The 11,737-nt window shown below is 45.1% G+C and overlaps 1 protein-coding gene across 1 annotated transcript; it reads left to right on the top strand.

Moving 5' to 3' along the window:
- The first annotated feature begins 4,027 nt into the window (after positions 1 to 4,027).
- LOC139423829 (small integral membrane protein 28-like) lies at positions 4,028 to 6,296 on the top strand. The gene is made up of 2 exons (XM_071175466.1): positions 4,028 to 4,207; positions 5,104 to 6,296. The coding sequence occupies exons 1-2, from the start codon at positions 4,097 to 4,099 to the stop codon at positions 5,500 to 5,502; spliced, it is 510 nt and encodes a 169-aa protein (XP_071031567.1). The 5' UTR covers positions 4,028 to 4,096; the 3' UTR covers positions 5,503 to 6,296.
- The last annotated feature ends 5,441 nt before the right edge of the window (positions 6,297 to 11,737 follow it).

Genomic DNA, 11,737 nt, shown 5'->3' with positions numbered 1-11,737 from the left:
GTGTTTTCTGATGACACAGTAAAAAAAAAAAAAAAGTTTTAAAAAATCACACACATTGAGGCCACACAGACAATACACAGGGGCCAACATTTCAATATGTGTCATCCAATACATTTCTGGATGAAGTTGGTTGATGGTGTCCAACCTAAATATCAAGTCAAATTTGAACACCATTAATACCCTTTATGAGGGATCCATTCCTGTAAACCTTGTGTTTCCTCGTCCTAAATCCTGACCTTTACTCTCTGTCCCACTGTTCTAGTGCATCACTTCGCAACTGGACATGTCCTGTTTGGCTGCTGTCTTGTGGGATATTTGGCACTCCGTCACAACCTCAATCTCTTATCTGTCAGCGTGACCTCTTTAGCTCTGTCTGTCCTACGACCGAAACCAAAGAGCAAACAGACTGTTTGAGTCATGATTTTAGGTTCCTGTCAAGGGTGCGTGTGCATCAAATCAAAATCAAATTTCATTTGTCACATGCGTCGAATACAACAGGTGAGTAGACCTTACAGTGTAATGCTTACTTACAAGCCCTTAATCAACAATGCAGTTACGAAAAATAAAATAAATTAGAAATAAAAAAGAATTAAGGAGCAACAATAAAATAACAGGGGGTTCCGGTACAGAGTCCATGTGCAGAGGCACCGGTTAGTCGAGGTCATTGAGGTAATATGTACATGTAGGTAGAGGTAAAGTGACTATGCATGGATAATAAACAGAGAGTAGCAGCAGCGTAAAAATGGGGGGTGAGGTGGGGACAATGCAAATAGTCCAGGTAGCCATTTTATTAACTGTTCACGAGTCTTATGGCTTGGGGGTGGAAGCTGTTTAGAAGCCTCTTGGACCTAGACTTGGCGCTCCGGTACCGCTTGCCGTGCGGTACCAGAGAGAACAGTCTATGACTAGGGTGGCTGGAGTCCTTGGCATTTTTTTGGGCCTTCCTCTGACAACACCTGGTATAGAGGTCCTGGATGGCAGGAAGCTTGTGTTACAGGGTTGGTTATGTTTCCACTTGAATTTAAAGAAATGTCTATTTAATGTTCAAGCATTCTTATTGGTTGGTTCAATTCCGATGACAATAAGGCGTGTTGTGATTGGCCCTGCTTGCAGATAGGGGGAGATCGCGAACGTCATGTCTCCCCAGTATGAAAATGTGGGTAGGGGTAGGTCACGTTCTGAATACTGTTTTATATTTTACAATGTGTATAAGTTTGCTGCGCATTGCTGATTTATACATGTGTGGGTATATGGTACCTGTTAGGGATTGAGGGGCTTTCTGGGATGTGCTTTGGTAAACGTTTGCTGTATATAAGCGTGTTAGCTAGCATGCTGGGCACAGAAGCCCACTGCTAATACAGTTGTTTTCATGCTACAGATTTTACCATCGATAGCCATCAACATCATTAAGCCCTGCACATCTAACGTACTGTTTCCTATTTAACAACAGATAATAAATAATGCTCAACTGGGACCACTGGCTGGGGTGATTTATTAGGACAAAACACAACGCAAGGAGAGTACGATCAACATCTGTTACACTTGTCCCCAGTGATGCTAATGGGGGGGGGGGGGGGGGTCACCTTGGGGTCATGATAGGGTCTGCACCAAATGTTTGATGTATTATAATAATTGATTATGTTTATGTTATATTAATAGAAGGGGAAGGGCTATAAGACCCCTCCCCCATTACATCTTTAGGGTCCTGGACTACAGATTAGCAATATATATATGTACATTATAAAGTTTAATATTGTTCCACAGTTATTTTCTAGTCTTTGCTTCTTATAAGAAATGGTCTGAGAGATGTGTGTTATTGCAGTCAAAACAGGGTATCTGTAAGAAAGCGCCTCAAGGCTAAAAGAGATTCATAGACACAGAACCCTGCAGGGGAGTGAAAGAGATAAGAGACTAGTCAGACATACCACTATAAAGCAACTTGGGGAGTGGAAAATTACTGCTGAGCCCTTAGAAAACACTGGATCTATTGTCTCTCCTGCAAGGTTGTATAACTGTATTTGCATGGACGTGGTATCATGAGTAGAAGGTGTTGACGTAGGCATTTACATCACTAGGGGTTGACTGTAAGCCTATTAAAGCAACTTGTACCCTTTCCTATTTTACAGAACTTACTCGGAAACATGCGTGTTATGTTCCTGTTGTCAACTTCTGTCTGCAATTGCGTTAATAAAGGTTTTTGATTGATTTACTTAAAGATATTGTCTGATTGCTGATTTCATCAATAAGCAAATGATTGACAAGGAACAAGGAACCTACCCCAACAATGTACTGGGCTCTCATCGTTATCAGTTATCAGGCCTACCACTGTTGTGTCGACGGCAAACTTAATGATAGGTTTGGAGTCATGCTTGGCCATGCAGACATGGGTGAACAGGGAGTACCGGAGGAGACTGAGCACGCACCCCTGAGGGGCCCCTGTGTTGAAGATCAGTGTGGCAGATGTGTTGTTACCTACCTTTACCACCTTAGGGCTGCCCGTCAGGAAGTCCAGGATCCAGTTTCAGAGGAAGGTGTTTAGTCCTAGGGTACTTAGAGATGAGCTTTGAGGGTACTATGGTGTTGAACGCTGAGCTGTAGTCAATGAATACCATTCTCACGTAGGTGTTCCTTTTGTCCAGGTGGGAAAGGGCAGTGTGGAGTGCAATAGAGATTGCATCATCTGTGGATATGTTGGGGCAGTATGCAAATTAGAGTGGGTCTAGTGTTTCTGGGATAACGGTGTTGATGTGAGCCATGACCAGCCTTATAAAGCCCTTCATGGCTACAGAGGTGAGGGCTATGGGCCAGTAGTCATTTAGACAGGTTACCTTGGTGTTCTTTGGCACAGGGACTATGGTGGTATGTGATTTGCAAATCTGGGTGGAAGATCTGGCTCGTCTGGACCCGGGACACAAAGTGCCATTTGATGTTGCCTTTAAAGAAAAGAAGTGAAAAGAAGATGCGATTTGGGCCGTCCATAATATTAGGCTTTCTGGATTGTGCCTGATTAGGTATAAGTCTCAATCCATTTTATGATCTCTTGTCTCCATCTCTGTCCCGTTAATTTAACAATGCTATTAAAAGACGACCTGCTTGATGATCTTGATGCTGTCATTTAATCCAAGGAGCAGGTAAACAATGTCGTCGATGTTTAATCTTAAATATTGTCTCGTTTGTCTAATGCAATACTTAAATCAAGGTTGGATTAGGGTGAAGAGCACTCACTGCCAACAATAACAACAAGCATCCCACCATACCAGACCATGGTTCACTCATCTCAAAGGCTTGTGCCATGTCATTATTTTAAGCTCATCCCATGTCTCTTTAGATCTGTTTAAAATATGAGCTCCTCCACTCATCTCTCTATCTAGCAAATGTTTGTCACCCTCTAGCAGGCTATTCCTGAAAGTACATGTAAAACCTGCATGACACACACACACACACACACACACTGTCACGCCTGCTCCCGCTCTCCCTCCCTGGCGCTCGAGGGCGCCAGGATACCCGTCATCATACACGACTGTTACCAACATTACGCACAGCTGTGCTCATTGGACTCACCTGGACTCCTTCACTTTGTTGATTACCCCCGGAATATCTGTCTGTTCCTTGGTTATGTTCCCTGTGTCTGCATTATTCCGTATTGTGTTTGCTATGTGTTCCTGTCCAGGCGCTGTTCCTGTTCCGTTTCCCCCCCCCATCACACCGATGTTGGCTGACAACTGGGGACATCCATTGTCCCCTCCCTCCCTCCCTCCCTGCCTCTGTTTTCTCCAAAAAGTGAACACTAGCTACCACAAATCCCCCCAAGAGGAGATTGCCCTTGGACTTTTAGCTCCACCGTCATTGGGCGGTTCCCTGGCCTGGATCCTGTTGTGCCCTGCATGTGCAGCCATGTAAGCAGCTGCTTGACACCTCCCACCACACCCCTGCCCCTCCCCTCCCCTCGCCCCCCCCCCCCCCCCCCCCCCCCACACTGCACTGCTTTCTCTGTCTAACTCTGTTCGGGCATCAAGGGACACACAGCTGGATCGCTATCGACCGAATCTCTCTCTAGTCGGACGTGTTTGTCTTGAGTTCTGCCTACCACGACAGCATGAGAACGCTACTGGACAGCAGCTGGATAAAGTTTGGGCCAGCCGGCAGAGGGTCCATTGATTGGATGACTGGGTCACCTTCTCCCCCAATGGTGGAGAGACAGTTACAGGTAAGGGAACATCAGCTTGTTGTTACTGAGTGAGTCTGATTCAGTAGTAGTCGTTACATATAGACTGGTGCGAGACCCAGAGATTTTTGGTAGATCCAGGAGGTAGGCAACCCGGGTCCTGGAGAGCTGCAGCAGATTTTGAGTTTACTTTTTTGCTTGGCACCTGGGAGTAGGTAGGTGGTGTAACAGTGTTAGCTTCACCTCAGCCCTACCCTGGCTCGAACCAGGGACCCTCTGCACACATCGACAACTGCCTCCCACGAAGCATCGTTACCCATCGCTCCACAAAAGCCGCGGCCCTTGCAGAGCAAGGGGAACAACTACTTCAAGGTCTCAGAGCGAGTGACATCACCCGATTGAAACGCTATTAAAACGCTATACAGACTTTTGCAGGCAACACACTCTTGCTGTTGTTAATTGAGTGCCTTGAAATAGTATTGGATGTCACGACTATGACGAGTGCAGTTCATGTCAGGGCAATGGCAGAGGAAAGCTTTTCGGGGCTTTCAGCTAAGTGGAGTGATGTTGATGGGTCTTTAGTCAGTCATCCAGATGAGGATCAGCGTTATCTGAGCACTGAAACCGATTGGTCGGGTGAATTTGGGACACTGATTGTGTCAACAGGGGAATATAACACTCAGGCAATATCAAATGGCATAAGCCCTATTGAGCCTCTGTAGGATATCTTGATTTCACAAACATGCAGCTTCAGTTTTGAGAAGATGGAAGAGGATCATCACTCATCCGGTGGAACATTGACTGTTTGAGGCAAAACCCATTACTGATTTTTTGATTTCATATCTTCAACATCATCCTGCATGTATTTTAGAGTAATCCTTTTTTCTGTCCTGTCAATGACGTGATTTATTAACCCTTTTCCCCTCCAAATCCACCAGGGCGACAACTGGAATGAGCTGAACCTCGACCAGGAAGGGAGGTCAGGGCTGCTCCTCTACGTGGTTCTCCCCGTCGCCTCCCTCCTCATGCTGGGCCTCCTGGGACTCCTGGCTTACTGGAGGTGCTCCCCTCCAAAGCTCAGCCTGGACCTCCAGGACCCCGAGAGCAGCGCGGAGTTCCTCTCCTCGCTCACCGGCCACGGCGAACGCCACACCAGCACCAGCTCTGACATGTCGGACAGCGTGTACGTCATGGTCTACCTGCCGCCGCCCTACGAGGAGACACTGACCAAGATCACACGCGCCACCAGTCTGACCAGTCGGAAAGAGTCCATGAACATAGAGGACCTGGAGGCCCGGCTGTGTCCGGAGATCAAGTCCAGTGGACGCTACGTGTGACTGGGGAACACTGGGACTGTCTCTCAAATGGCCCCCTATTCCCAAAAGCCCACAAAGGGCTCTGATTAAAAGAAGTGCACTATGTAGGGAGTAGGGTATATGGTATCATTTCAGACTAGAACTAAGATATTGCTTTTGAAAGGACTCCATATACCAAGCTCTTTAGAATAAGGGGAATTCAGTAGACTATTTAAAAACATCAGACCTGAGTTAGTCTTTTGTGGGTACCAGCTTTCTACACAGAGGAGTGTGCAGTTGCATGAAAGCTGGAAATTGCCTTGACTGGCTGTCCAGGATACAGTACATCTAGATTCTCTAGAGAGGACAGACGCTGACTATGTACAAACCGTAGGTCACAGTAGGCAAATAAATCTGCTTCAATTATACAAAAAATAATATACAATTCATTTGCGTTGTTTTTATCTCCTAAATGAAACACGTGATCCCCCATTTTTACTTCCACACATTGTATGAGCCATACCATGCTTTCAACCCTCCTGTACCTGTGTTGATTTACAGTTTGTTCCCTATTTGGAGACTTAAGAATATCAATGTGCAAAGTGCAAGAATGTTACAGAAGTCTTGTATACAATACTGTATGTTATTTGAATTGTATTTATATGTAAGAAGGTACAAAGACCTAGCCTGGGCACCATGTGTTTGACAGAAGGGACAAGGAGCGGAATGTTAGTTAGACGGGTACCCAGACTTACAAAGACCTAGTCCAGGTTAATAATTCCCTTCATTCCTTGGCATCACATCATGAATGTACTCCTAAAAACCTCAGACCTGGTACGTTTTATAGACTACATAACATATATTCATTCTAATTAACAAGTAATATGTTTGTACAAAGTGTAATATTGTTTTTAAATAAAGAATAAGAAAAATATCTTAGCATGTTATGATTGAGAGACTTCCGTCATGATCACTGATGCACCGAGGTTGCAAAGTTTAATCCCATGCTGCCCCACTGTGATACATCTTGGTCATATCATGTAGACTACTGAATGTAGAGGTGAACTCTCCTTTCCAAACACCCGCCTTACATGACAGCTATGGTCTTGCTGCATTTCTGAGGAAGATTGTCAAGAAGTGTTAGAAATGTCCAGGGGTCCAACTAGGTTTTATTTTTCTTACGGCCAAACAATCCTCAGAAGCAGCTACAGCATTTCATATTCTACTCTTTGTACCATTTATTCTAGTAAATGATCCGTTTCAGACTATTAACGGAAGCGTTTTGATTTCAAGTATATTTATTCACTAAATGTTCATTGTTGTTAAATAACCAATTCATTTGTATAGTCTACTGTCTAAATTGTCCAAAAATTCGAAACGTACTGTATTTTCAGCAAAGTAAATGTGTTTATCTAATCAACAACCACAATTGAAAACACAGATTTTCAGGCTACACCATAAAACAATCAAATGGATGGTTATTGGAATGTATGGAATGTAAAAAATACATATCAGAAATAAAGTCATAAAAGACACGTCTTTAGAAAACAAAGTCACGCAAAATACTTCAAATAAAGTGTTTATTTTTCCAATAAAAGTTCACAGAGATAATTGTTTGGTGCCAAAACATAGCCTCTGGTAAGCTATAAATAAACATCCTGTATCCCAAAATGGAAAATAAGACATACTATTAGACAGGCAACATATGTTGTCTGTTTGGGATCTGAGGTAGGCCTTGTTGTTATATATGTCTCTGTGTAAATGTGTGTGCGTCCATACGCTTGGTTTGTGTGGATGTGATTTCTAGTATCTGCGCCTGCGACAATCCTCCATCCACAATTCTTTCGCTGTTTTTTTTCTTACGTCCAAACAAACCCGAGAACCAGCCGCAACCCTTCTTCTTCTCCTTTTTATTATATTCCTCCTCCATCATTGCCATCCATCCCGTCTTCCAGAAGGATTCAGGTTCCTGTGAACAAACAGAACAAACAGAATTATTAGCCCTCCTCCCCTCCTGTAGTGGATACAAACCTCAGGAAGCAATCACCATCAGCAACCTTTCAATGCTGAAGCTGCAGCTCAGTACGGGACAGACAACATTCAAATGGACTGATATTATCAATGAGACAATACAGAAAACAGTGTAGCTTACCTTCTCAAGTGGGGTGAGGAGTTCCTTCATTCTGTCAGCGCTGGCTTTCTCAATGCAAAGCTCCAGCTTGGTCTTTTCTACGGGAAATGGAAATGTGACAAGATAGGACATTTGAACAGAAGGGAGGAGTTCAAATTGTTATTGTCCAACTGGTTAGTTGACTGTTACACGTAGCCGTTAACTCTACATCGGATTCTGTCATGAAATTGTGAATGAAAGAACATTGTGGAATGCAAGTCATTTACAAGAGACTAGGCCTGATTCTGAATGTACAACACCAACAGTAGCATTGTTCTACCTGTATCATCCGGGGTTCTGGTCTCTCTCTTGACCGGGATGTTGATGCAGTATGGCCGGTCATCACCCTTCTTGGTGTCCTTGGCAAAGGTCACGGTAGGCCTCAGGTGAGCCATGATCTCCCTGACCATGATATCGCAGACCAGCAGAGACTGTATTTCTGGGTATAGCTGGGCTTTAACCATTGGCCACTCATGGAAAGTCCTGAGGTAATTGCTCCTGATAGAGAGTGAGACGTCTTCTAAGAATTTGGCCATCTTGTCCGGCTCATCGTTGAGCTTCCTCAGAGTGCGTAAGAACAGTCTTTGGTTTTGGTATTTCAATGCCTCTTTCTGAACCTGGATATGTATGTGCTCTACCATAACTTTGCAAAGTGGGACAGCTTCCCATGAACCGTATTGCTGCTTGATTGCACATGAAACTGGGAAGACAGAGTCAAAGGCTTTCCTGACAAGAATAACAGGAACAATATCAAGGTTTGTCACCTTTGGTTTGTTCCTCTCAGTCTCCGTCTGAGTCTGTTCTTGCACAGGCTTTCCACAGTCCTTTGTGGTTGACTCGAAAACAACAGTCTGTGGGAATTCTTTTGCTGTTTTTCTCTTACGGCCAAACCCACCCCAGAACCAGCCGCAACCCCTCTTCTTCACCTTCTTCTTTTTATTATTTTCCTCCTTCATCATTGCCATCGATCCCGTCTTCCAGAAGGGTTCGGGTTCCTGTGAACAAACATAGTTGGTGAGTGGAAACTACAGGCACTTTAATTGGGGAGGCGGTGCTCATAGTATTGGCTGGAATGGTATCAATGGAATGGTATCGAACACATCAAACACACAGTTTCCATGTGTTTGATGCCATTCCAGTTACTCCATTCCAAACATAATTATTAGCCCTCCTCCCCTCCTGTAGTGGAAACAAACCTCAGGATGCCATCACCATCAGCAACCTTTCAATGCTGAAGCTCCAGCTCAGTACGGAACAGACAACATTCAAATGGACTGATATTATCAATGAGACAATACAGAAAACAGTGTAGCTTACCTTCTCAAGTGGGGTGAGGAGCTTCTTCATTCTGTCAGCGCTGGCTTTCTCAATGCAAAGCTCCAGCTTGGTCTTGTCTAGGGGGAATGGAAATGTGACAAGATAGTACATTTGAGCGGAAGGGAGGAGTTCAAATTATTGTCCAACTGGGTAGCTGACTGTTACTGTAGCAGTTGACTCTACATCGGATTTTGTTGTGAAATTGTGAATGAAAGAACATTGTGGAATACCAGTCATTTACAAGAGACTTAGGCCTGATTCTGAATGTACAACACCAACAGTAGCATTGTTCTACCTGTATCATCCGGGGTTTTGGTCTCTCTCTTGACCGGGATGTTGATGCAGTATGGCCGGTCATCACCCTTCTTGGTGTCCTTGGCGAAGGTCAAGGTAGGCCTCAGGTGAGCCATGATCTCTCTGACCATGATATCGCAGACTAGCAGAGACTGTATTTCTGGGTATAGCTGGGCTTTAACCATTGGCCAGTCATGGAAAGTCCTGAAGTACTTGCTCTTGATAGAGAATGAGACGTCTTCTAAGAATTTGGCCATCTTGTCCGTCTCATCGTTGAGCTTCCTCAGAGTGCGTAAGAACAGTCTTTGGTTTTGGTATTTCAATGCCTCTTTCTGAACCTGGATATGTAGGTGCTCTACCATATCATTGCAAAGTGAGACGTCTTCCCATGAACCGTATTGCTGCTTGATTGTACATGAATCTGCAAAAACAGAGTCAAAGACTTTCCTGACAAGAATAACAGGAACAATATCAAGGTTTGTCATCTTTGGTTTGTTCCTCTCGGTCTCCGTCCGAGCCGGTTCTTGCACAGGCTTTACACTGTCCTTTGTGGTTACCCCGAAAACATCAGTCTGTGGGAACTGCTTCAAAAAGGCAGCCTGACTGACGTCGAGAGCAAGAGGATTATCAGGCATTGTGTTGCTTGATGTCACAACCTCTTCATCGTCGTCCCCAACAAAGTATTTGGGGTCGATCCAGACTACATCTCTGTTGGAGGAACGAGGCAGAGAAACACGACGGATGTATTCCAACTTGATGCGGTCATTCAGGGGGAAAGCCTTCAGGAACAGTGCCAGTTTCCCGACCCGGGACCCGTAGTGATCGTAGATGGTCTTCCTAAGGTCCTCGGGTAGGGCTACTGCAAAGAGTTTGCTCTCCATAGCCTCTTCGCAGCTCCTAGCTATTGGACACCGTGGGCCGAGGACTTGAAGCGGATAGGTGTCACTGATGCCCTTGTACACCATCAGGATCCCCTCACAGATAGCACTGGGGATGGTGGAGATGATCACCGTGTCCTTCATGGCAACCAGTTTTTTTATCTTGATTGTCGTGCCAAACTGATGTATCATGGCACTCTGCATGTGCAACACTGTCTTTCTCATGTTGCATAAGGGGGGGCACAGATTTTCATCCACAGATATACCTGGAATCTTCCTCAAGATGTTAAAAGCAACCGAGGCCATTTTAACGACCAGTAAGAGCAGAGCCTGTTGGTCAAGCTGTTTAGTACCGCGTCCGTTCATTGGATGAAGTTTTAGAATAAACTTCACTACGAAGTCACTGAATAGTTCTCCGCTAATGATCAATCTAGCAGGTAGAGGACAGATGTTCACCATATCCTGACTAATACGTCTCTCCTCTTCATTGGCAGCATAAACAACGGGCACTGTCTTAGCAATGCATAGACCTACGAGATGAACAATGTACCTTGTCAAGATGTGTGACCCGATTCCCAGTGCTCTCGCCAGCACAGGTTTCGGGCCTAGCACTTGCTCAAGGTTGTTGATGACAGTCTTAGCCACCTCATAAGCATCAATGGACTGCTGACCGTTCAACAGCTCCTCCTCCTCAGTGACCTCGACCCAGGGAATAGACCACAGAAGAGCTTGGGTGTCGTTGATGATAGCAGGTGTCTCCAAATACACTCCCCCCTGAAAGGCTTGGGGATCTACTTGAAGAAGCACCTGGGTGATGATATGCTTGATGGTGGAAACAAGTACCACAATCTTCTTCGGCATGATCTTGTATGCAGTCTTCATCACGGTTTCAGTGTCTGTGAGGGCCGTTTGGAGTATGGGACATGTGCTAAGGTCAAGGGACTCAACCTTCTTTTCCTTCACATAGATGAGAAAGAGAGGCATTGCAATACTTTACTACCTATCACGTCTTGTAGTGTATTTCTTATTACATTTATATTACTTATTACTTATTACAGTCACTTAGAAAAAAAAGGCGTTATCTAGAACCTTAAAGGGTCTGCTGTCCCCAAAAACCCTTTTTGGGTTATTTTTTGTGGTTGAATTTTACAAATTTTTTCTCCCCAATTTCATGGTATCCAATTGTTTTAGTAGCTATCTTGTCTCATCGCTACAACTCCCGTATGGGCTCGGGAGAGACGAAGGTTGAAAGTCAAGCGTCCTCCCAAATGCGCTTCTTAACACAGCGCGTATCCAACCCGGAAGCCCGGAGGAAATACCGTGCACCTGGCAACCTTGGTTAGCGGGCACTGCGCCCGGCCCGCCACAGGAGTCACCCGGACGACGCTAGGCCAATTGTGCATCACCCCACGGACCGCCCGGTCGCGGCCGGTTACGACAGAGCCTGGGTGCGAACTCAGGGTCTCTGGTGGCACAGCTGGACCTGCAGTACAGCGTCCTTAACCACTGCGCCACCCGGGAGGCCTGGTAAAACCCTTTCTACAGAGGATTGTATATGGAACCGAAAAAGGTTCTACCTGGAACTAAAAAGGGTTATCTTATGGGGACAGCCAAAGAA

Source organism: Oncorhynchus clarkii, chromosome 13, assembly GCF_045791955.1.
Source record: "Oncorhynchus clarkii lewisi isolate Uvic-CL-2024 chromosome 13, UVic_Ocla_1.0, whole genome shotgun sequence".
Lineage (NCBI taxonomy): Eukaryota > Metazoa > Chordata > Actinopteri > Salmoniformes > Salmonidae > Oncorhynchus > Oncorhynchus clarkii.
The sequence above is the reverse complement of the archived record's forward strand: the minus strand, read 5'-3'. Positions and strand labels throughout refer to the sequence as shown.

Excerpts from the sequence above, each read along its gene's own strand:
- LOC139423829 (XM_071175466.1), top strand. The coding sequence starts at position 4,097 with ATGAGAACGCTACTGGACAGCAGCTGGATAAAGTTTGGGCCAGCCGGC. Across the intron at positions 4,208-5,103 it reads TGGTGGAGAGACAGTTACAG|GGCGACAACTGGAATGAGCT; the intron begins GTAAGGGAACAT and ends CAAATCCACCAG.